This window comes from Alosa alosa, chromosome 22 (genome assembly GCF_017589495.1).
Source record: "Alosa alosa isolate M-15738 ecotype Scorff River chromosome 22, AALO_Geno_1.1, whole genome shotgun sequence".
Taxonomy (NCBI): domain Eukaryota; kingdom Metazoa; phylum Chordata; class Actinopteri; order Clupeiformes; family Clupeidae; genus Alosa; species Alosa alosa.
In genome coordinates, this window is record NC_063210.1 from 23,016,240 (window position 1) to 23,043,083 (window position 26,844).

At 41.8% G+C, this 26,844-nt stretch overlaps 3 protein-coding genes across 3 annotated transcripts in view; 2 read left to right on the forward strand and 1 right to left on the reverse strand.

Moving 5' to 3' along the window:
- Positions 1 to 306: 306 nt before the first annotated feature.
- Positions 307 to 3,232, reverse strand: tmem101 (transmembrane protein 101). Its single transcript, XM_048234118.1, has 4 exons — positions 3,050 to 3,232; positions 2,288 to 2,468; positions 1,775 to 1,921; positions 307 to 1,103 (listed from the first exon to the last, which is right to left on the reverse strand). The coding sequence occupies exons 1-4, from the start codon at positions 3,178 to 3,180 to the stop codon at positions 795 to 797; spliced, it is 768 nt and encodes a 255-aa protein (XP_048090075.1). The 5' UTR covers positions 3,181 to 3,232; the 3' UTR covers positions 307 to 794.
- Positions 3,233 to 8,823: 5,591 nt separating this feature from the next.
- On the forward strand, positions 8,824 to 10,597 carry gngt2b (guanine nucleotide binding protein (G protein), gamma transducing activity polypeptide 2b). Its single transcript, XM_048234120.1, has 3 exons — positions 8,824 to 8,980; positions 9,536 to 9,624; positions 10,226 to 10,597. The coding sequence occupies exons 2-3, from the start codon at positions 9,541 to 9,543 to the stop codon at positions 10,349 to 10,351; spliced, it is 210 nt and encodes a 69-aa protein (XP_048090077.1). The 5' UTR covers positions 8,824 to 8,980; positions 9,536 to 9,540; the 3' UTR covers positions 10,352 to 10,597.
- Positions 10,598 to 18,960: 8,363 nt separating this feature from the next.
- LOC125287844 (inactive all-trans-retinol 13,14-reductase-like) overlaps positions 18,961 to 26,844 on the forward strand; it is a gene marked incomplete in the record, with an annotated part of 10,452 nt that continues 2,568 nt past the window's right edge. The window contains 4 exon segments of the mRNA XM_048233891.1: positions 18,961 to 19,486; positions 23,041 to 23,223; positions 25,051 to 25,292; positions 26,640 to 26,835. Of these exon segments, the coding sequence (XP_048089848.1) occupies positions 19,330 to 19,486; positions 23,041 to 23,223; positions 25,051 to 25,292; positions 26,640 to 26,835 (778 nt within the window).

Below are 26,844 nucleotides of genomic sequence, written 5' to 3' on the forward strand. Positions count from 1 at the left end.
CCTTTAAGGACACCAATTTTCTTTGTGAATGAATATTTGTATCATAAATAAATAAATGTTTATATTCTTCTTTTTAGTCAACTTTAGCAGAGGTGCCAATAATTCTGGAGGGTACTGTAGTTCTAGATAGATACCGGTACATTTTATATATGATACTTATATCAAATAAGAGCCTATTTTTTGTATGTATGTGAATAAATCATTATTACAAGTGTTTCATACAAAAGCAGTTCATCTTTTCTTGCCTGTTCTCAAAGCAATGGCAAAAGCAATGCAAAGAGCTGCACAACGGAGAAAACGGAGTTCTACTTGGATGCAACCAAGACAAGGCGTCCCTAAAGTACAGCAATGTAAACTCTGCCTTTACAGTAAGTAAACAGTAAGTTTACAGTGGTTTACCAAGACTTTATTCATAAATAAACAATTATAAAAACAGTCGAGCAAATGTAAACAAACATTACAGTGATGATATATGTCTTATATATTATAAACAACAGATAGATAATGGAACCGTTTTTTTTGTTTATGTTTTTTTTTGGACGCTTCACATCTGAAAGATTTAAAGATGTGTAAAGAAGATGTTCTTCGGCCTGTTTGTGGTCTGGGAAGCTCGATGAGTTCCAATGAGTTCATGACCAGGTTAAGTCCTCTCAAAACCCAACCCCACCCCACCCAGCCCAGCCTGAGACGCAGTCCTGGCCCAGAGTACAAGCACCCTTCCCCTGGAGGAAAGGGAGTTGGGAGGGCCTCCTCCCTCTGCTTAAACGCTGCCAACCATCTTCCTGGGCACCTCCTCATCCGTCCGTGGCCAGGATGAGCACCGCGCCGAAGATGCCCACATTCTGCCCGATTAGCTTCATCTGGTTCCAGAACTCGACGTGGCGCGTGCGGTGCCAGTAGCCAAGGTTGCCGTCGATGAATAGCACGACGAGCGGCAGCATGATGGAGAGGATCTGTGCGGCGATGCGCACGTACACGCCGGACAGGAAGGCGAACGCCAGCACCCCGAACACCACCACCAACAGCTGGACTGTCAGCTCCCCGCCGGGGATGTGGTCCAGGTACGCCACACGATCCTCTTGGCTGTGCTGCAGGGAGTACACCTGGTGGCGGGAAATGGTACTGCAGTTAGGGCTGAAATGTGAGTCATGCTGAAGTTCAGGCCAGAGACTTTCTAATGAGGAGACACAGCACTCAAAGAATCTCCCACAGAAACGTATGGGGTTAATTTGTAATGCCAAAATGGCAATTGTCTACACCAGTGTTTCACAAAGTGTGGTCCGGTGACAACTGGTGGTCCGCAAGCAGACGTGATAAAATAGATGAGTTGTTTACAATATTGAAACAACTTGTATGTAAATCTAAACAGTTCTGCAACACTGCCTGTGTAAGCTACGCTAGTTTAAATCATATGAATAATCTGACACAATAAGCAAGGTGCAAAGACAATAAGCAAGGTGGTTCAGTGAGTAGGCATATTGTGTAATATACTGTTGAAATATGTGTCCTCTTTTTTTTTTAGCTAGGTGGTCGTGAGTTTTTTTTTTTTTCATTGGTTAAGTGGTCCTTGGTCTGAAAATGTTTGAGAAACACTGGTCTACACATGCCCCGCCCCTTCCGCAGCCAAAAGTTGAGCGAGGTTGGTGTCGTGAAGCCTTGCGCATGCGCAGTTCTGCTCGAAATACATGCCGATAAGTGCCAATCTTGGCGGGTCTATAGACATGTGTTGTGGTAATGGTGTGGTAACAACAGCTAGTTTGGTCTGTCTCTTTACCATGCAGATCAGGTAGATCCCCAGGAACACCTGGCCTGTGGACTGCAGCGATCGGGTCCTGGGTTTCTGTCTGTACACCTCCCCCGCTCCACTCGCCAGAACCAGAAATCCCCCAATAATGGCAAGAGCCCGGGAGTACATCCTCACCTGGGTGGAGGGTGTTAGAACACACACATATGACGGTAATACAGTAGGTGTTGTGTGTTGGACAATTATTATAATTCAATACTTATTATAATCTTCTTTAAATCATAGTACCCATGTGTCTTGCTTTCTCCAATGACTCCCATGTCTTTCTTGTGATTGTATGACTATCCAGCTGGCTTTTGCATTTACTCTACAATGTTTTAAAACACCAATATATTGTGTATTTAAGGATCTAGTGTAGCCTATAACCTACAGACTTATGGCATAGCTGCAATCTTCTGTCCAATCTTGAAACAATGTTTTATCAATTTCACTTCTACATCAAATGTTAGGGATAATGTCATGATCATGAAATAGTAGACTTACCTTTAACCAGTCCCCATAGTGAACCAGTCCTCCCACGTAGGAGACGTAAGTACTCAAAGCAAGCTGAATGGCGGCAGCGAGGGCGAACCACCTACGCTTCACTCCGAACGACATGAAGCTGGCGCACAACACTGCCACACCCATGTCTATGTACAGGTAAGGTACCTGGATATCGGGCTTCCTACAGAAGAAACAGACTTAATATTAGGCTAAATTGAAACAAAGCAACGTTAAATAAAACCACAAGGCATCTAAAATAAAATATTGGAGCATCGCGGTTACGTACGTTACAAGTAGTGTTGGTTTCTTTTAGTAAGGCACATGATCAAGGCTGATCTAAACAGGAATACAAGGTGCTGCTGCTTATGCTTGCAGTCTTGGTTAATCATAAGGTTCGTCTTTCAAACATTTAGAGTAGGCCTACTCAGGCTGCAAAATTAGAGGGTTGCGCTGCTAAAGGACATTTGTAAAGTAACAGTTCGGTATAATTGCAACCAGATGGAGCAAAGTTCGTCAAAGTCAGTATCTTTCCTGTTAAGAAACAGGAAACAGTACGTAGTCTGCTCATAACATATTAATCTCATAAAGTAACGTAAGCATCTCGCCAGTCAAATTGTTTAACTTTCCAAAGACAGAAACATAACTTTCCCCCAGTAGGAAGGTAAGTGCTCCGTCCATATCAGGTAATTTAGCACACTCCAGCAGTGGCTGTCTTGGTCTGAAAGAAACGGCTCTAGGCCCTTCAGTCACTCTGCGTCCTACCTTTTCACATCGGCTCTTTCAGCAAACAGCATAAGCATGCTAAAACAATTCCAGAATCCAAAACGGGTCAGAATGAAAGCGCCGAACTGGGATAGAGTCCTCAGCAACTCTCGTCTACCCGGGGCCGCCATGTTGATTACGGGCGGAAATCGCGTATTCGCGTTGCATTTTGGATTGCATGTCAGGTCAGGACCAAGGGGGCAGGCGAATTCCCGGAAGTAGAAGAATCGACGTAGGCTGGAGGGACCACCTCTCTGCTAACTCCCATAGAAGTCCATTCATTCTAGGATTTTTTTGAAATACCATAACTTCATATAACATATATCCTGTGCCGACATTGAAGCTTCTGTGTAATCCACATAAACACTACAAAGGCAAAACAGACTCCACTACCTCGTCCGTAACGTTGGTTACCCGAAAGAAGAATGGTTAGCTTGTTCGGTTGGAGGGAAGCTAGCTTTGACGTAATCTCTTCGCGCCGTAGGAGATAACCGTATTGTTTGGATAAGAAGCTCAGTCCACCTTACTGTCTATGACGGTAACTCATAAGCAAAACCTAGCATACACGACCGTATGTTAAGGTAAGGCATTACACAGAGGCAACCTAATAATAATAAAAAAGTAAACCTATTTTTTAAAAAACGGCACTAATCATTACAGAGGTTTTCGATGGATTGACCGTAGGTCGGAAAAGTGGAAAGAAGATTAGCTTCAAGGCTATAACTTTTTTGTTTTGTTGACTGTTTTTGAAGATGATCATGTATGGTAGCTTCAACATTAACACGACTTGGTGAGGATGATATTAATAATAATACATAAATAAATGTTAAACTTTGATGACTTTGAAGGCGAAGGAAGTGTGAGAAGAATTTCTGTGTATCTATCATATGAGTTACAAGATTCAGTTCGATGGCTAACGTCACGAAGTTAAGTGTGAGTCTGCGCAGTACTGGGGGGACCAACTGAAAAATCGTTCTATTTGACTCAGTGCCCTCCCATTGAAAACGACGGAGTCTGTTCGTCCATTTCTTTTACTGTCTATGGTCAGGACTGGCTAAGAAGTGTGTTATCGCCACCCAGTGGTACACATGGAAATGGTAGGCTACCTCTGCCGCATTGTGAGAAGTAAATTGACACGCCTGAATGAAACATCTGAAGCTAAACCTGGACGTGGATGTAATGTAGGCCTATTTTTGGGCTAAATATCTGTAGCCTCTGTAGTTCACATATAATGTTGATGTTCTGTTCTCCTGTGTTACAAGGACGTTTCAATATTAGAGGAACAAGGGCAGATCCATTAGGTTAAGCGAGTCATATTCATTCTCTCACCTTGTCCTGCTATATTGTAAGCAGCTTGCTACAAGTTGTCAGATGCTAATTTCTGCTCAATTTGACACAGTTATATTGGCCACACAGATGGCACTTTGGAGATCTATTTCAAGTTGATTCTCAATTGTTCTGACTTTATTCTACTTTGTTCATCTTGAATGATCGGCTGATGAGATGAGATTCACATTAGGCTCTAACAACAATAGTTAGTCATAAAAAAATAATGACTGATTGTAACCTAAGCAGCCTAGCCTAGGTCTTGCTGCTGGCAATGGAAGCGTAATTACCTGTTTATTCATAGGCTATGGCCCATGCCTCTGAAGGAAGGAACGGCTTGGATACAAAAGGTCATCCCATTTTATTGTGCTGCTTAGCCCATTTTCGACAGTAATAACCTATCATGGTGAGTACAACTCAAGTCAAGTTTATTTATATAGCACATTTCATACACAGAGGTCATGCAATGTGCTTTACATAAACAAAAGCAAACAGAAGGTGCAATAAAATAGTCAGCAAATATTTTAAAAGTATAGAATAATAAAGAAAACAAAACACACACAAGATTAGATTCAGATTCAACTTTAGTGTCATTGTGCAGAGTACATGTACAGAGAGTACATAAAACAAGGTACATAAAACACACAAATAGTACATAAAAGCATAAAGGGGTTAAGTTCACAACAGTTAATAGCACACAAGAGTTATTTGTACTTCTATTGATGATATATGAGAGGAAAGACTGTCTCACTTTACATATATCAGAATTATACATGCCGAGCATGTCTTTATAGTCTGGAAACACCTAGACCAATTACCCTGTACAATTGGGAGTGGTCGGAAAAGGTTCTTTGACTTATGACTTCAAGCAGGGGCGTAACTAGCAGTGAAATTAGACTTACATTGGTAGGCCTAAATTATACCAAATTATTTCAAAAGTATAGCAATCTTGTAAACAAAGGTTTTAAATGCAGTTGTTTACTAAATTCCAAAGAAATACATGCGTTCCCGTGTTTTACATTGGAAATGGGCTTCAATCAAAGTCCTTTTAGGCAAGTCCCTCCACTTGGCGGCCATATTGCAACGCTTTTTGGGCACTCATCGGGCATCCTATTCGGCAGAAATGCGCGTGCGCAAGGCTTCATGACACCAATCTTGCTCCAGCAGCGAGTTCACAACACATGATTGGCACGATGTCTTCACAACACACCATATGAATGGCTCAATGTATTCACATCACACCACACGATTGGCTCAATGTATTCACATGTCGATGTTTTGCCGAGGAAGGGGTGGGATATGTGTAGACAACGGCCATATTGACGTTACAAACTAGCCCCATGCATTTCTATGGAGGATTTTTTGAGTGCTGTAGAAAGACGGACCTGCAGAGCAAATTCCAAATTTGCCGAAAGGTCGTATGGGTATTCCCAGGCTACTGTCTTCATGTATTTCATAGTGGATCTGAAGTTTGGTTTTGCGCCATTTTCTTTCTGTCTTCCTACATTCTTTTTTTAGGATTTTAACCAGTGGATTTTGTTTCCATGGTGTTTTCTGTTTGATTCTGACAATTCAGTAGACGTCTGTGATAGTGCTTGCTCGAAGAGAGCACTTGTTTGTTTATTTATGATTCCCCTTTTTAACATCATAGATCTGTTCTGAGTGTGTGGGACATAGACACATTAAAGAACACACAGAAATGATCAGATAAGGCCAGGTCTTTAACTTTAACAAGGTTGAGGGTGTGGCCAAGAGTGTTTGTTGGCCCCTGTACATGCTGTGTTTGGTTGAAGGTATCAATTAGTGCAATCAATTCCTTGGCATAATTGTTTTCAAGATTATCCACATGCAAGTTTAGATCCCCTGATATAATAAGACAGTCGATCTTTATGCAAATGGTTGACAACACTTCACCTAACTCTTAGATACAATGATACAAAGTCACTGAATGATGACTGATTGCACTGAAAAGATATTTGAAAATTGTGGCTATACCCCCTCCTTTTATTTGTTCTGCAAACATAGAAAACTGAAATGGTTCGATGAGAGTAGTAGCGCTGTTTGCTTGATCTAACCATGTCTCAGTTAAAAGTAGAAAAATCAAGGTTATGTGTGCAGATAATATCATTGATTAAAAATTGGGAAAAAAAAAAAAGTGTTAGTTTTGCTGTAAGTGTTGGAACTTTGTGGTTTCCCCGGGAACCATGGGGGAATTGTGTGGTTTCCCTGGGAACCATGGGGGAATTGTGTGGTTGCTTTGGCACAGGTAATAGATACAGGAATAGAGAATGTCATGGGCCTACTGGGTCCTGGCATGTTCTCAAAACTGCTGTACAATTTCTATTGCAGGGACCCCAAAAATATCAAACAACCATATTGCAATCAGAGTTAGTGATTTACAGAGTTACATAGTCCTCTGTTTTGAACTTTGATCTTCATGGTTTTCATCATGGGGAGGTTATCACTTCGAAAAGGAGACTTCCTCGAAAACAGTTAAGGTCTTCTTAGTAGACTACAGGTCAGATAGGTAGGCTATTATTGAAACACCTGTAGTAAGCTATTTTATGTTTCTCAGCCCAACCGTGTCTTGATTATTCCTTTGCAAAATGGCCAGAAGACCTTTGGGAGTGTGAGTATTCAACAGCATTTTTTGTAATTTCATAATTGTATCTCAAGCTAAATAACCTAATGTACAAAACAAGACAACCACAAATAAACACTGTTATTCATTTCTGTAGCCTACAGATGCATTCATGGATATCGAAAAACAGTTGAGTTTTCCGTTTCACCTAAATGTGTCAATCTCATTCTTGGCCAACCTTAACCTCTAATTATATCCAATGAGATCACTAGATTGCCTTTCTCTATTAGTACAGACATTCAGATCCTATAATGTCAACCCTAAATCGTTTCAATGTCAAGCCAATTGTGCCAGGACAACAGAAGCCAGTCTGCATTCGTTAGCGTCTGTTTTGGTGGCGGTGTCATTTTAACCACCATTTCTCCAGTGACTTCTTGAAGTTTCTCTGAGGGAGTTACTCATTAGTGACGTCTCCACGGTAATCCCCCCCCCCCCCCCAGGGGAGACTAACCCAGATCCTGCAAACCAGCTTACAGGTAGAGCAAGTGCCACAACAAGCTTCCACGGGCTTAGCCAAGGACTCACGTCCACCGTTCACACACACACACACACACACACATTCACACACACACACACACACACACACACACACACACACACACACACACACACACACACACATACATACATTCACACACACACACACACATTCATGTAGGTGAGAGCAGAACACGGCAACTGATTATGAAGATGTGGGTCACCACTAAAATAGTATCAGAGGAGAAAGTGAAGGCGTCCGTAGCCAGACAGTCTCAGTGGAACCACTTTAATAGGACAAAGGCGAAGCAGTTCTCACAACTGTGCAAAGATAGAGCCCAGTAGCCTACTTTCAGGCAGAGAGCTCCAATGTAATGTAATGTATGTAAAATCATAGCCATCCATTTCTGTCCCTTTTTAGACTTTTTTTTTATAAAATTCTATAGTTCTTTTTACCTTGTGCAAGTGAACCATGCGATGAAGAGGTCTACACTGTCGCTGTGACACACAAGACACGATGCCATTTTTGATTTAGCCGGATGTGAAGAGGCAGAGGGCGGGGAGGTTAAGTGATAAGATCCTTGAGAGGGATTATCCTCCCCTTTGGGTGGAGGTGGGGTGGGGGGGGGGGGGATCATGGCAGCTCCAAGCCTGGGGATGCTAGTGGAGAAAGTTCATGTTGTGACAGCATGCAGGAGATAGTTTTCATTATTTATCTTTACATCTCTATTTAGAATGATAATTCAGTTGTATGCCAAGAACTTCTATCCAAAGCATTTGGCCACTATTCGCCGTAATGTGCATAAAGCTGCCATGTAAACATGAACAAGGGACATGAACCTGTGGTTATAGGAATAAGGAAAAGGAACCATTGATGAGAACCCCACTAATACACTCATTAAATTCACATTATATTTATTTATTATATACACTTCTGTGTTAAAGTTTGTATTCACTCAAGACTTCTCTGTTCTATTTGTATGGCATAATAACAGCTGTGGAATAATATCCAATAAGATGGCTTTCTCTGACTGCTTGATTCTGCTGATTGGTCCAAATGTGTCACCTGATGAGAGTCAGCATCTAGCTGAGACCTGAACTTTCGGCCGTGACTTACTTTGGCCAAGTACACGTTGACCTCCATTCTAACAGGCCATCATCCCATTGCCCTTCCTCTCCCCCCTACCTTTGTGTTAAGATGCTGGGGTAAGCCAAGGGATGGGGGCTCAGTTCTCTTACCTTCCTCAACTGTCTTAATTAAATCAGAGGGGATATAGGACTGGTGACATCATCTCATCCCAATCCCGTGCCGCGACATGATTGGACGAGAGCAGCAGAAAGAGGAGAGCGGAGAGGAGAGGGTGATCAGAACGCCAGCAGACCAGGAGGAGGACGAGGGAAGGGACGCTTGCGCTTGCAGCTCCCGCTCTGCTCCTAGGAGACTGAACCCCACTTTTCTGACTGCTGGGAGGGAGACTGATCAACAGGTGAGGGCTGTTTGCTAGACTGGACGGAGGAATAGATAGATATGTAGTACAAATAGATGAGTCTAAAGAATCTGACCGTTTGTGATTGTGATCTCGATAATCTTGGCTTGTGAAGTGGATATTTTCTAAATAATAGTAACTAAGCAAACGTTTGAACTAGGATTAGTGATTGCAGTTCAACTAGAAATGCTTTGTAAGGTGGTAGTACTGTAGTCTTTTAAGAATTTTGTGGGAAATTATGTGACAAGCGATGAATAGCCAATCATCTGCTCTTAGCTGTGTTCATGTCAGTACAGATGGACACACCGGATAAAGACAAGCTTTTCCACTCTCAAGATTCGAGAATATACCTATAGAACACACAGATCTGAACTGCTCCTTGTCAAGACTGATAACATTTTAGTTATTTAGTTAGTTTGTTTGTTTGTTTACATTCTTTTTTGTTGACAGAACTTAGAACATTTAAAGCATAATTTAGCAGTTATGGTTTCAATACTATATTTTTTGGTCTCCACACGCTCCTCCATGACCACCTCCCATGCTTGGTTCTCACAGGCAGGATGGCTCGGGATATGTCCGAGAAGGACATCCTGAAAATGGAAATTGAACAATTGAAGAAGGAAGTCAGCACACCCAGATCAGCGGTGAGCAATTGTCAAGTCAAGTCAAGTCAACTTTATTTATATAGTGCATTTCATACACAGAGGTCATTCAATGTGCTTTACATAAACAAAAGCAAACAGGACGAGCTGATAAAAGCATAGAAGGGCAATAGTCAAAGAATAGTTTAAAAAGTAAATAATAATAATAAAATAATAATAAGTAGAAGCATAAACATACATAAAAGCATAAAAGGGCAGTGATTCAAAGAGTTTAAAAACTAATACTTAAAACAGAAACTATTAATTGTAGCATGATATGTTTAATTTAGTCAATTATCAGGTTTGTTCACTTAACTTTCAGTGCATGTGTGAATTGAGGTTTCAGTCCCATTGATCACGCTGGAGATTGTCTCTGAGATGTTTGAGCAGTGGCTGAATACATAACCTCAACACAGATAGGCCTATATATTACGTAACTTATGTTATTTACAATACATGATAATACAGTAGAACACTGAAATGTCATAGATGACAGAATAGTGTATGGCTATAATAAGTACAGTATATATTACAATTAGAAAGATATATCTCTCTTACTTTCTCTGTCTCTCTCTCTCTCTCTCTCTCTCTCTCTGTGTCTCAGATCTCTGCTTCTGCCAAAGAAACGATCGATTGGGTGGAGACCCAGTCTGCTGAAGACCCCCTCATGAAGGGCGTCCCTGAGGACAAGAACCCGTTCAAGGAGAAGGGTGGCTGCACTATTACATAACACAGGCCCTGTCTAGAACAGGGCGAAGTCGGTCGGTTAATATTTCTTTTTTTTATTATTTATTTTTGTTTCCTTGGGAATAGTCAGTTCCGTCGTGGATCGTAGGGTGATTTTGGATGTCCGCTGTTCAGAACATGTATATGTGTGTGGTGGAGAGGCTCTGTTAGAGTTCAGTCTGATTTCTATCACTATGTCCCACGATGTGATTGGTGTTTGTCTTTGTAAAATAAAAGCCACTTAGCTATGCAGAGGTATCAGGAGTCTAATTTCATTGTATTCTTTGTGGGTCATGGGTCTAATCCTAGTATGTTCATTTTGCATGTTAATAATCAACACAATTGCATGTCAATGTGAAACAAAAGACACTTTTCAAAAGTACGTCTCCTACAAAATGTGGTACTACAATGAAATTACACACACACACACACACACACACACACACACACACAAAGCTGCTATAGAAAGTTCATGAATTCATGGGATACACACATACACTACAGTTCAAATCTGCATAATATTTTTTACTTTTGCAAAAGCAGTATGTAAATGGGGTCGTGTAACGTGCAGTAGATTGCAGCAGCATGTAGCACTGATAAGAGGTACCACAGAGCGCTAACTGGCTTTGGGGTTAAATAGGATTTGTGTGTGCTCCCCCCCCCCCATGCACAGGTGCTTCCTGGGGTCAAGCTCTTAAGCTTATTGCTGGGGATTCTTTCAGGTAGCACAAGTCAAGCCTTTCATCCAATTAGACCTCGTCCGTTCATTATGCTGCCAGACAGACAACTATTCTACAATTCATGTACAATGTGGACAGGACTGATTGCTGATGAAGCATTGCGGAAAATATTGTAAAATTGTACCTCAAAACAGCAACAACACATGCAACAACTAGCAATTAAACTAGCAGGCCTTCAATTCCAGGACCCTGTATGGCACAATAAAACATGCCCTGCATTCCTACACAGAGATCTGCGCTGTCGATTAGGGCACACTCTGGACCTTCCCTATCTGTATAAACGCGAACACATGATGCTTTAAACGCTAATTCATAACACCAGCTAGGCAGATGACGTGAGGCTAGTCTGCACCTTTGGTCCAGTGACTAACCAGCTCTAAATAGCGAATCCCACAGAAGGATAGAGGCACCACAGAACAGAGTCCTGTTTACTGGGACATTCCACAGAACAGAATCCTGTCTACTGGGAATCATACGCACATGATTTAGTCCTTTATTTGGTCACTTACTTGTGATGCACGTGGGGTGAACAGCGGTGTGTGTGTGTGTGTGTGTGTGTGTGTGTGTGTGTGTGTGTGTGTGTGTGTGTCAGGGTCTGTCCTGCTCTCTCTCTCTGTGTGTGTGTGTGTGTGTGTGTCAGGGTCTGTCCTGCTCTGTGTGTGTGTGTGTGTGTGTGTGTGTGTGTGTGTGTGTGTGTGTGTGTGTGTGTGTGTGTGTGTGTCAGGGTCTGTCCTGCTCTGTGTGTGTGTATGTGTGTTTGTGTGTATGTGTGTTTGTGTGTGTGTGTGTGTGTCAGGGTCTGTCCTGCTCTCTCTCTGTGTGTGTGTGTGTGTGTGTGTGTGTGTCAGGGTCTGTCCTGCTCTGTGTGTGTGTGTGTTTGTGTGTGTGTGTGTGTGTGTGTGTAGGTGTGTTTGTGTGTGTGTGTGTGTGTCAGGGTCTGTCCTGCTCTATGTGTGTGTGTGTGTGTGTCAGGGTCTGTCCTGCTCTCTCTCTCTCTCTGTGTGTGTGTGTGTGTGTGTCCGGGTCTGTCCTGCTCTCTGTAAGGGTGCTGGCCATTTGGGACAAACCCTGTACACATCTTACTTCTTGACTTTTCTGATGCATTTTGTACATCTTGGTGTCAGCAGTGTGGTTTGGAATATTTTATATTCTGGAAGTTCATTTTAGTCACGGTTTGGGGTTTGCTGTCATGTGTTTGCCTTGTGTGTCTGTCCCCAGACTCTTGTCCCCACCCCTCACCTGAGTCTTGTTATGCCTGATACTTGTATTTAGCAAGTTCACCTGTGCCTTGTTACTTTTGCCCTATCATCTGTGTTTGATTACATTGTTCCTAGCTCACCTGTCTTCTTGCCATTGTCCAATGGTTTGTAGGGTTGCCAACTGTTCCGTTAAATACGTAATCTTCCCGTATTTAAAAGGAAAACGATGTGTTCCGTATTGCACTGATACGGAATGCATTTTGTTCCATATTATTGAGAATCAACTCAGTGTAAATCCATGACAGATCAGTATAATAAGTTAGACTATGAACGAAGAATGCATGATTCGTATGAGATAAAGAGAAACCTTGCTGTCATTTATCCCTCTCGGTTTGTCTGTCATCACTATCCCAGCAGAGAATGCACTTTTTGTTTGAGCCACTGTGAGTCACGTAGGCCTATATCACGTTGATAGTAGCGTGAGATGATGTCTTGCTCAGAGTTTTACAGTGCATCTGTGCAAGATAACCAACTAGGCTAGCCTACTTGCTGCTGAGACAGAAAAAAAAACAGCGATAATATAAGGCTTCACCAAATTCAGCTGTTTGTGATGTCTGCCAGTTCAGTTTTATACATTTCAGAGGTGTTTGCGTAGAATATAGGCTACAAACAATTATTTATTTATTGTTTTTGTGTTAAGTGTTTTTGCATCGAAATGATTCTTATTTTGTACCGGATAGAAAATGTGTAGGCCTAGGCTAGTAGGCTACATTAATTTAATACGGAGCACTGGAGGTGTCATTGCAATATCGAAATGATTCTTATTTTGTACCGGATTGAAAATGTGTAGGCCTAGGCTAGTAGGCTACATTAATTTAATACGGAGCCCTGGAGGCGTCATTGCAATATTTTTTTTGTATATCATGAGAGTGTGCGCTCTTTTGACCAAACTGCACTTGTTTTGCTCAATTATCATATCATTTTACTAGATTGTGCATAATAAATAGTGCACGCATTTTAGTGCATTCATTTGGCACAATTTAGTAAACGGGCCCACAATTTTGTAAAACGATGCACTAATTACAAGCGCACAAGCGCACATTTTTTGATATACATCTTGTGATACACACACACACACACACATAGCCTATATCTATGCCCCACTAACTGAAGTCGGTAAGCCGGTGTACTGAAGTGTATAAATGCCCCCCATTCCTTATTTTCATATCAGAAAGTTGGCAACCCTAATGGTTTGGTTTTCCTGATTAGTTTGCTGTGTATTCAAGATCTTGTGTTTGCCTTGCTCTTTGCTTTGTCATTGTGTTTGGTCACGTTGGGTGCCCTGTTCCTGTGTACAAGCCTGTCCTGTACTGTGTTGTTCTACATTTGGGTCCAAGCCTGTGACAATTTTGTAGGTCTTTGAGAAACGTCTTTCTTTTTACTCAATTCAATATCAGTTTTGTCTATAAGTTTACAAAAATACTTATATATACTTTATTTTAATCTCTTCATATTTCCTGTATTAACACAAACAAGGCTACATATATTTACACTAAAAACGTTCATCTTGAAACATGAAAAAAAAACAATCAACAATTAATCAGTTCATAAATCATGCAAACAAACAAATGGGAAAAAAGTCCATCAATTCATCCAGAATCAAAACAGTAAAGACAGCAAACCTCGAGTGTGTTCCAATTCGCATACTTCTGTACTTAGGCTACAATAGCTAATATGAGTGCACTTATGCAGAAGTACAAAAGTATGTGAATTGGAACACAGCCCCGGTGTTATTGAAAACATCATGAACTAAAAGCCTTGGACACAGCTGTGGGCAAAAATCACTAGGCTCAAGTGTCTCACCCTACTCTGATGCAACAAGTTATGTATAGGCTAACCTGAAATGACCGCCTCATCCAAGCTCTAACAGCTATTTGGCATCGATGGCATATTATCTCTACTCTGTAATGACACTGTGATAAACAATTAAGATAAATGTGTAGAAGGTCTGAAGGTGTGTTTGCATGGCCTTCTTATCTTAATTGTATTATCAGATAACGATAAGACACACAGCAAATTATGAGTTATGACAGTTACAGGATTTTGAGTGCCTGTGAGGCTGTCATGCTTCTGTACAGTACATAAAGGCTCTGTTCGAAACGCCTTTTAAGATGTCTAACTTGAGAGAGTGAGTGGTGGTGGAGAGAGTGAGCAGCACCAAATTCCTGGGGGTGCACATCAGTGAAGACCTCTCCTGGACCACCAACACTGCATCACTGGCGAGAAACTCAGGCAGCCGCCTGTACTTCCTGCGGAAACTCAGGCGACAAGTGCTCCACCAGCCATCATGACCACATTCTACCGAGGCACCATTGAGAGCATCCTCTCCAGCTGTATCGCTGTGTGGGGCTGGAAGCTGCACTGAATACAACAGGAAAGCCCTGCAGCGCATAGTGAACACAGCTGGAAGGATTATTGGTGCTTCACTCCCTCCCTGAGGGACATTTACACCTCCCACCTCACCAAGCCAAAGGCACCACAATTGTGAGTGATGCAAGTCACCCCGCTCACAATTTGTTTGCCCTCTGGGAAGAGGTACAGAAGCCCAAGGCCTCCGCACCACCAGACTCACCAACAGCTTCATACACCAGGCTGTTGGGATCCTGAACTCTCTCCCCCTCTCCCCTCCACCCTCAGCTACATAACATCCTGGACTTTTAGACCCACAATGGCTGCCTTGCACTACTCCACTTGCACTACTCCACTTGTACACTTGCACACTTGCAACTTGTTGTTGTTGTCCTGTTGTCCTGAACACTTCTGAACACACTTCTGCTGCTCTTACATAACTTGCACCACTATGCCACTTGCATACTTAGGTCAAACAAAACTACCTCAGCCATTTATTGGCCTGACTTTTGCACTATTATATTGACTGTCTACTGTATGCACAATTGCTACCAAATTTTGCTGCTCTTATTTCATTGTATGTGCCTTCTTATTTTTACTTTTTATATTGTTTACTTGAATGTTATGTTTGTCTGTGGACCTAATTGGTAAAATATGTCTTGTCTCCACCGTGGGATAGTAGGAAACGCAATTTCGATCTCTTTGTATGTCTTGACATGTGAAGAAATTGACAATAAAGCAGACTTTGAACTGGGGAGCGAGGCAGCAAGTGTGGTTCGAAACCGGAAAAAATATTTTGCTGCTTTCTAAGAAATCTTAGAATTACCGAATAATGCATGGTCAGTTTTGAAGGCAGCATCGATGCTCACTTCATGCTCCCTACTACCCATAATCCTTTGCGGCAACGTCTGAAACAGCTGTGAAAAGTAAACAAAGATGGCAGATGACACCGGTAATGGCTGCTGAATCTGTTGAAATGTGATTTGTGTGACATTATTTTGCTTAGATTTATAGATTTGTAGCGAGACATAAATGCTTTACTATCTGATTATACCATTGTTGTAACCATTGATAGTGTCTGGTCTGATATATGTGCCGCCCGTCAAACTAATTTCTACCATTAGCTTGCTAGCTTCCGTAAGCTAGTTTAGTTTAACGTCACAACACAGTGTTAACCAAAGATTCTCGAGTGCTACGCTCATTCTTAAAAGATGCATTTAATCCAAAGTCATGTCTAGTGAGACAGCTCTCTATGTAGGGAGGGAGGCAGCAGGCAGCTGTCTTCCGTTTCAAACAGAGCCAAAGACTTGAATCATTATGTGAGATGCAACAGTTTGTAATGACGTAAGATATTAGCTAATAACAACAAAACTCTTTGAAGCAGGCATTGCTTAATGCACCTTCTCTACTTTGCCAGAAACATTGAGTAACTGGCCTTGTACGTTGCCATTGATGTAATTACAATAATATATAATTATGACTGCCGTGCTAGCGGAAATTCAGTGAATTTCCCTCAACGGTATCCGGGACACTGAAAGACTGGACTGCACGAAACTTGGTGGGCATGTAGCCCTACAAGGATGACACGGAACCATAATTTTTCGCTTTGATCCGTCGCCCACCCACCGCACCAGGCCCTCCGAAAGGAGGGTAGGCCGGACACAGTTTTCTGTGAATATCTCGAGAACCGTATGGCCTAGGATGACCAATTTTTTTTTCCGTATGTTGGTCTCGAGGAGCCATGCCAAACCATCCCATATCCACTCATTTGAGGTATAGCGCCACCTAGTTAAAAATGAAAAAGCAAAAACGAGGTGTAATCGCAGGTATCTTTGGCTGACATGTCACATACACACACGCATGTATGCACGCACACACACACACACACACACACATAAAGACACTCATGCACACACACACACACACACACACACATAAAGACACACACACACACACACACACACACACACACACAGTACACAGTACACAGTACACATGCACCACACGCACAAACATGCACACACACAGGCACGCACACACTCACACGCATGCACAAACACACAGGCACACACTCACGCACACACATGCACGCACACACACCCCTACATGCACGCACCTACGCGCACACGCACACACATACAGAAGCACGCACACATATAAAAACAAACACACACTATGCACATACTCATTTACATACACAAAAATAGGAGTAGGAGATGGAGACAAATTGACAAGTGTGATTTATTTTTGTGGAGAGAATGTGCAGGACTGGGCAGCGGTCAGCGGTATTTTGTACCCATTTGGGGGCCCAAAGCAGAACTGCTTTGTGGTGCCCCCCCCCCCCAAAAAAAAAAAAAAAAACAACAACAACAAAAAAAAAAAAAAATAATAATATTTAAATGATAATAATGACATACATCTAGTTTCAATAATCATAGTAATTTTAATAACTCATAGTAAAATGCTTTTGCTAACTGAACAATTGCACCCTTTTTAGCTCTTTTTCCTCTTTCTTTTGTATGGTTATGGTTATGGATATGGTTATGGTTATGGTTATGGTTATGGATTTAGCAGACGCCTTTGTCCAAAGCGCCTTTGTAGGCAGATTCACTGCCTGTCTCCAGCCAATGTGGCCTGAACACGTATCATTCACGTTTAATAGCTGACCACCTTGTATGGTTGTCTTCATTGACTGGATATTCATGGGTTTCATCAGGTCCCTTTTCCACAGGTGTATTAATCGAGCACCATGCACGTGCTGTCTTCATTCATCATATAGATGCTTGATTTTATACACCTATGCATAAACAAACACGTGTGTGTTCCTAAAGCATTTCCGGTGGCACAGAAAACAAAATTGATCTTATGGTAACTTGAAAAAATGTGAAAAAACAAGTTTTTAAAGTCAACATATTGTAGAGCATTACCCTAAAGTCCGATTCATTTTCATTTCAAAGTATCTGCATTGGTTTTGAACATTTCCTCTAGGAACAGATTGCATTCTCTTCACGTCTTCTGGCTCCTAAATTTAATTCCACCCCCCCACCCCTTCACCCCGAGATTACAGACTATAGCCGTTTTTAGAGATCGCGCAACATTCACAGGGAGTGGAGATGTCTTGTCTTTGTGCCGCATCGTGTGTCTAAAAACGAGGCGAATCATTGTCTGTTCACACACAATCTGGCATTTTGGGGAGCCAGGAGGCAGGACCAGCTAACCAATTAAAACGTGACGTGCAACAGGAGGCGTGTAGAGTGATAGGCGTAGGCCTATAACTTATGCGTGGGCCTTCAGATGCAGCAGTCAGGTGTGTGATTTTCAAAACAATGGCGGGAGAACTCACATTTTTAGCACCCTACAAATTCAAGTGAAGTTGCTCTGCATCATAGTGCAGTACTATGTGTCGATGCTTATAATGTCGGACTCTTGCGCTTAACGTCTTCGGTCTTCAGTCTTCTCTCTCCTTTGTTGTTGTTGTTGCTCCTTCTGATCAGCTGATCAGCTGTTTGTGTTTTTAAATCTCCCAGTTGGTGGTTGCATAGGTAACGTCACCTAGACACCCACGCCCATGTCCCCCATTCCTCCGTCTTAACACATTTACACTGGTGACGGAATGAAACGCTTCGCCTTTATGTCTACCCTCCTTGGGGGTACAATTGGCATGTGTCTAATAATAACGTCCAGCGTTCCGCCATGAAGCTGCACAAAAAGGCGACACATTACTCAGCTTAATAAGATAACGTATCACAAAGGTTTACTCATTTACAACTATATACAACTGTTACATCATGATGGGGTAACTAGGTCCAGATTAGCGACTGCACCAAGGGCCAATGTTCACACACTGTTTTGTGCTAGTCTTCCTGTCAGCAATTTTTTTTTCCACAAACATAAGTGTGGTTACAGACAGTCTACAGATAGTCAGTGTGCAGTAGGTCATCATAGCTTTCTCACCCTTGTAGTGTAACACAGAATCAGATACTGACAAATTGTCCAATACTTATTAAAATGTTATGTGATCACAGAGGATGAATGCTGACAAGTCTCTTATCTTTATGGCCAGCAATTCTTCAGATGTTTTGAAAGGGATGTCTTCTGTTAAGTGTGACTGTATAGTGATTGTATAATCACTATAAGTGACTGTATAAGTGATTTATTTTAATTGGTCCGTTTTAATGGTCAAAAAAGTGCACAGGCCACACCCATAGGGCCATACAGTATAAGCACGATGAGAAGCCTTCCTTTGGCAGTATGTCTCTCAGACAGTGAAACCCTTTTATCTTCCTCTGGCGTGCTCTCTCCACCTCCTTGCCTCATCTCTTCTTTCTGAAACCTCATTGTTTTGGTACCATCTAATTATACGTTTTAATATTACTTCTTTCTGAATTTGTTGTTTGTAAAACCTCCAATCTCCCTCTCTCTCTCTCTCTCTCTTTCAATTCCCTTCTTCTGCTGGTTCTACTTTAGTTGCTTTTTTTTTTCAACTCAAACTGAAACAACCGGTGTCTCTTCACTGAGCTGGCTAGGGTGCGTGCTTGTGTGCATCAGTTCTTGCTGTCTCTGTGTAAGCGCCTGCTGCTTGCTTATCACTCGTCTGTTGTGTGGATCTCTGGACCAGAGGCTTGGCTCTCAGCATGTGGCTGCTGGTGTTTCTGGTGTGGTCCTTGGTCTTCACCGGGGGAACCTACTGGTACCTCTTTGGGACTCGGAGCCCGTTCTCTCTGGAGTCAGTGCGGCCCAAAGAACCAATAGAACTGGACCAGAGGAAGAGAGACAAGGTCCTGAAGAAAGGTGAGTGGCTCTGTCTTTCTTCACACATAACATGGTATACTGGTGTATCTAAAAAATTTAATATCCTGGAATAGTTCATTTTTTTCCGTAATTTGTTTCAGAAAGTCAAGTTAAGTCAACTTTATTTATATAGCACATTTCATACACAGAGGTCATTTAATGTGCTGTGTTAAACTTTCATATATTCTAGTTTGATTACATGAAAGTGAAATATTTTACGGCTTATTTTTTTTTATCTTGATGATTATGGCTTACAGCTCCTGGAAATCAGAAATATATATATAAATATATATATATATATCAAAAAATAGGAATATAAATATATATCAAAATATATCTAAAAAAAGCATATTGTATAATACAGAAATGTTGACCTGAGAAGAGCTCTAGTCAGCTATAAGTCAAAACACTGGCAAAGGTTTCCTGAGCCTTTCTGTGATTTTCAATTTTTTTTAAATGCACCTGTATGTGTTTAATATACACTACCATTCAAATGTTTGGGGTCACTTTCCATTCCACTCCATTATAGACCGAATACCAGCTGAGATCAGTTGCATTGCTTTTTTTTTTTAATCAGGGCAGCAGTGTTCAGATTACATTACTGTATGTGCTTACATAATTGCAAAAGGGTTGAAAAAAAACGATGCAAATGATCTCAGCTGGTAGTCCTAATGGAGTAGAATGGATATTTCTAAGTGATCTCAAACCATTGACCAGTAGTGTATTTATATTCATGGCATGCACTAATAAAGTGTTGCATTTGCACGCATCGGTATGGACCCTATACAACTAGGCTACTTATTACAAGCAACACAGTCATTTTTTAAAGTATATTATTTGGACTTTTTGCCTTTATTCAGATAGGACAGTGAAGAGTGACACGAAGTGAGTAGTGTTAGATTCGGTAGGATCGGGAAATTATTCCACCCCACGCAGGTCGGACTCGAATCAGGGTCCCCGTGACTTGGGCCTGTTCATGGTATGGGTACTACTGACCCACCGCCCCATGAACGTCATTTTTATGTTATTAATCATACATCTGTCAAAGGCACATGCTTTAAATGCTAGTCAAGGCACTAAACCGAAACTCGTCTGTGCAATAAAAAATGAATGCAAAATGTGGTCTTATTCTCCTTTCCGAACATCCGTAAGACTATGAGGTGAGGTAAGGGCTAGTCTGTCAGCCCTTCGTGACTTTAACTGTAATTAAAGCGACACCATGAACTAATTTTTAAAAATGCCCCTTGGCGTCAGTGCTCAACACCATTGAGAGACGGTAGGCTACTCAGTTTCTTAAAAACGGACTAAAAGGATCATTATCCTGCTCGATTAACAATGTCATAATCACTGTTTCAGTTTCCACTGCGCATCACGCGCTAAGTGCCTGAGGGGACACTCCAAAATTTTCCGAATAAACAGGACGCATTGGCGCCGCTCCCAGCACATCAAAGCTAACTCTAGCGAGCATGCAATATTCGTGAGAGGTTGATTCATCATACACCGTCTGTAGACTGGCTAGTCTGCATCAGTCTCTCTGCTGTCCTTAGCATAATCTCATTCTGTTCTGTAATTTCTCAAAGTTTAACATGGATTATAGCAAACTAAACACGCAGCCATGTCATGTATTGCATTGTATGTATTGTAACATCAGAAGCCTTTCTCTTAGCCCAACAACACAGAAGTCTTATCTGCTCATCCTATTTCTGTTTTTATTAGGCTATTAACTTCACACTTGTGCTCTCGGCCAAAATCCAAAGGATTAAGAAGCATATTAAAGAACAATTACACTATTTATGAATCTTTACTAGAGAGTGTAACCTGGAGATTCATCATAGTCACCTGTTCGCATGAAGAATGTACAGTAGCCTACCGCAATCACTTGTCTCTCACTTATATTAAACAACGCAAGACATTACAATATTGACATTTTAAATTTTATTCTGGCTGGCAACATTTGGACTTATTATGACCGCCGCTTTTTCGCATGTCCAAATTTCCGTCAAGGATTCCCGGGACACTGAAAGACCGGGGTACACGAAACTTGATGGGCATGTAACCCCACATGGATAGCATGGAACCATCGTTTTTCGTTTTGATCTGTAGCCCCCCGCTGGACTGGACACCTCAAAAAGGAGGGTAGGGCAGACACAGTTTTCTGTGAATATCTCGAGAACCGTAGGGTTTAGGAGGACCATTTTTTTGTATGTTGATCTCAAAGGGCCATGTCAACCCATTCCATAACCACTCATTTCATGTATAGCCACCTAGTTAAACACAAAAAAGTAAAATGAGGTGTTGTAATCGCGGGGATCTGTGACCTAACATAGTCAAAACTGCACGAAATTGGAAGTGTAGGATAATTATGACACCCTCTGAATGCACGCCAAGTTTCGTGGAATTCCGTTCATGGGGGGGTCACAAAATAAATTAATTTATGTTACTATACACCAACTGGCCTGTAGGTGGCCGGAGACAGTTTTCTGTGAATATCTCGAGAACTGTAGGGCCTAGGAGGTCCACCTTTTTTTTGTATGTTGGTCTGAAGGGGGCATGTCAACCTATCCCATTACCACTTATTTCATGTATAGCGCCACCTAGTTAAAAATTAAAAAGCAAAACATTAGGTGTTTTCATCACAATATCTCTGGCTGACATGGTCAAAACTGCACGAAATTGAAAGTGTAGGACCCTCCGAATGCATGCCAAGTTTCGTGGACTTTCGTTCATGGGGGGCCTTCCAAAAAAATAATTTATATGTACATTTAGTGACCGTACACCAACAAGGATTCCCGGGACACTGAAAGACCGGGGTACACGAAACTTGGTGGGCATGTAACCCCACATGGATAGCATGGAACCATCGTTTTTCGTTTTAATCTGTAGCCCCCCGCTGGACTGGACACCCCGAAAGGAGGGTAGGGCAGACACAGTTTTCTGTGAATATCTTGAGAACCGTAGGGCCTAGGATGACCAATTTTTTGTGTATGTTTGCCTCCAGGGGTCATGTAAACCCATTCCATATGCACACATGTGCATAAATAGATACACACACACACACATACATTCACAGTTATCCTACGTATGACACATACTCACACAGTAGACATATATACGCATGCATGCACATGCACACACACAGGCACATAAATGGTACTTGTTGTCTAGCAGATACCAGTGAGAATTGAGTGTGCATAATGCAATTCAGTGAGACAGTTAGAATCATATATGCCTTTCAGCGTGACTTATTTTTGTGGAAAACATGTGCTGGACTGGGCGGCGGTCATATTTTGTACCGCTCTGCGGTACATCTAGTTGTGGTAATGGTAGTCAATGTAGGCTATTGTACTGTAGATTAAGATAGTTGTCTTTAAAAAAATAAAAAATAACAGCGCAGAACATAAGGCTGACTTCTCCATTGATGACCAGCATACTGTGAGCCCATGTTTTACCCTTCGTCCTCCTGCTCCTTTGACCTCCTCCTGCGATTGTGATGATTTGTCTTTGTGTGATGATTGGTCGTTTCAAAGTGTCTCCCCTTTGTCTCCTCTGTGTAGGTTTCAGTCGGGAGAGAATCCCAGAGAACCTGGATGCCATCATCATCGGCAGCGGGCTCGGAGGCCTGAGCGCCGCCGCGTGTCTAGCCAAACAAGGGAAGAGGGTTCTAGTTCTGGAACAACACGACCAGGCTGGTGGATGCTGCCACACCTTCACGGAGAAAGGCTTTGAATTCGATGTTGGTGAGTAGGCCTACTACACGAGGGTTGTTGACTTAAGTTATGCTTGCTGTGCCTAGTATAGACAGGGGGAGGGTTATGGCCAACACTGTCAGGGGACCTCACACACTATAATGTCCAACATTACAACATTGTTTTTGTGACTTGCATTTGTCAACTACAAAATGTAAGTGTATAGGCCTATATTACAGTCAGTACAAATAAAATGTTCATTTAATATGGATCAATATTCTTTGTTTTAATACAGTACAGTAGAAACGACAGCGGAATGATACTCTGAATACACTGATGAATACTTAAAAACCAATGCAAGTTGGAAGTCAAAAATTCAATGTTGTTGAAACCAATTTTAAAGCTACCCTTATAACTGAATGATCAGGGAGAAATCAGGGAGATAACGGAATCTCAGGGAGAGATGTCTACTGAATTTGGATTCTTACAGAAATTGATAATGACAATAATTGGGGCAATAATAATGCAAATGATTGGGGCTGGCGTGGCCTACTGGTTAGCGCTTCGGACTTGTAACCGGAGGGTTGCCGGTTCGAACCCCGACCATTAAGAACGGCTGAAGTGCCCTTGAGCAAGGCACCTAACCCCTCACTGCTCGCCGAGCGCCGCTGTTGTAGCAGGCAGCTCACTGTAGGCAACTTGCTGTTGCTGTTGTTGTTGCTCGAATCATAAACTGAGTTTTAGGGACTGACCATTCTAATAATACCTTGATAACCAACTATAGTCGGCGGAACAAAGAAAACTGAACTAGAGGGGAAAGAATCAAGATAGACACACCTACTAAGGTGGCCTCCTTAGCCAATCAGCTGCCCTGCTGCTGCCTCCTGCTGCCCATCTTTAAGTACTAAAACAATTATTTTACAGTTTTTTTCAGCTGTTTACACAGTAAATCTTAGCTTGTCACACAATTGTTGAAACGTGTCACTCAAACACCATAACCTTACACCAAATCTGCAAAACTCAAAATTCTCAGCCTTTGACTCAATTTTTAATTTAATAAAAAACACCATACACAACTCTACCTAACACACAAAAATCTAACTGAAGTTACTCGATTTTGTTTTTCAAACACAATGTATCACTCATTACTTTACTGAACACCATCCGATTATGGCCTTTCAATCTGTTCCTAGAGGATTTCCGGTTGAAATGTTCAGAACCAATGCAGATAGCCTACTTTGAAATGAAAATGAATCGGACTTTAGCGTAATGCTTTACAAAAAGTGGACTTTACGTAAAACTTTACATCTTTTTTATTTGTGTTTGTCCCTAAGTTACCATTAGCTCAATGTTGTTTTCTTTGCCTCCGGAAATGCCTTAGGAACGCACATGTTTTTTTCTGCAGTTGAAAGGGTCTATAGGCCTATACATACATGCCCAACTTCCCCCCTTCCCTCAACACACACACACACACACACACACACACACACACACACACACACAGACACACTCATTCACTCATTCACTCACTCACTCACTCACTAACACTCACTTTAACTCTTGTATGGAAATACAGTATACATAGAAACCCATGAAAGACAGAAGAGTTTTAGGTTTTTTAGGTGTGGTGTGCATGATGTATCCAAAGTGTCATATTATGATAAAAGTTTTTATAATGTGAGGCGACATTATATGTTTATAACAGCTTGAATGTTGTTTGTCATTTTGTTTTTTGAGGCATTTTGCATTTTGTGTGAGCAATAGTGGTTTCTGTGTGTAGAGTTTTGAAAAATAGACACAGAGTTTTGTGTGTGAATAGTTGTAAAATACTGTAATGTGTTCATTTGTGTGTGTGTTTGTGTGTGTGTGTGTTTACAGGTCTTCACTACCTTGGTCAGCTGCACAAAAACAGCCTGTTGCAGGTGGCCTTTGACCAGATCACAGAAGGCCAGCTGGAATTTGTGACCCTGCCCCAACACTTTGACACCATCCACATTGGCCTGGGAGAGGAACGCCGCGAGTACAGTCTCTACACCGGCAAGACCGCCATGGAGGCACACTTGAAAAAGCAGTTCCCAGACGACACCGAGGCCGTCGAGAAGTTCTTCAAACTCATGAAGGTATGGGATGGGGCACACTGCCCCCTGCAGTCAGGGAATGGAAGTAGGGCACTGTGTCAAAGTCAAAGTCAAAGTCTGCTTTATTGTCAATTTCTTCACATGTCAAGACATACAAAGAGATCGAAATTGCGTTTCCTACTATCCCACGGTGGAGACAAGACATGAGGCACTTTTATCAAAGTCCTTTTAGGCAAGTCCCTCCACTCGGCGCCCATATTGCAACGCTTTTTGGGCACTTATTGGGCATCTATTTCAGGCAGAACTGCGCATGCGCAAGGCTTCACGACACCAACCTCGCTCAAGCTGCGAGATCACAACATATGATTGTCACGATGTATTCGCAACATACCACATGATTGGCACAACAATGATTACCACCTTTGGCGGTAGAAGGGGCGGAATATGTGTAGACGACAGCCATGTTTTTTCTGTTACAAACTAACCCCAGTATACAATACAAAATATACATAGATTTTTGTATGTATACAGTGTATGTACATATGTACAGAGGGTAATGCATATACATGTCATAAATATTCTGTGATGTGTCACATTGTATTATTTCCTGAAAAGATCTTACTGTTATAAATGTAAGCTGATCCTCATGTAATGTTTTGCAGTGATTTATTATAATTAATGATTTATTTCACTTTTACATACTGTACATAGCTGCATACATACATACAAACAAACATATCGAAATACACTCAAATATTGTAACTATGCCAAATATGTGCTTGTACATTCTAACTAGGCAAATTTTTTTCTAGCTACAAATACCAGAATACATAGCCTGGCGTCGTCAGAAGTGTGCTCAGATGACGTGATGGACAGATCAGCAACAGTGCCTTGTCTATCATCGTACAAAGCCCACCCAAACTATTTGATTGGTCTAAACAGCTTTGGTTCGGGCATAGTTGCTCCTCAACGGAACAATTCCAGACCGAACTTCCCGACCTCAAATGTTGTAGGCGGGGCTAAGTTCGGCTGGCTTCCAGGCTACAGAATACCAGCTCTGGGCTTGATGGAAATGATAGAAAATGGATTGAGAGGGTGTGTTTGTGTTTGTGTGTGTGTGCATGCGTGCATCTGAGAGTGAGAGATATACCATGCTATGACTTTGAAAGAGGGACACCTAGGGGAATATCCAAAGAAGATGATTTCAGAACAGAGACTAACCAGCTGGATTCTCTATGGTGTTTTTTAGGTGGATTAGGTGTCTCATCGAGTAATGCCTGTAAAGCATGTACTTAAATTATTATTATTATTATTATTATTATTGTTATTAAATGGATAAATGCTGAAGGTTTTATAGGATCTTTTTGCTGTTTGGTGTTGCCGCTGTAGATGTGTGCTAGAAAGACCCACTTGCTGCCTTGCCTGAAGCTCATCCCCCGCTGGCTGGCCCTCTTCCTGCTCAAGTCCGGCATCGCTGACCTTTACTGCAACATCTTCCGTCTGTCTGGCACCAGCGCCACCACCTGGGCTGACCAGGTCACCAGCAACAAGGACCTCCAGGTCATCTTCTCATACCTCTTCTATGGTGAGTGGC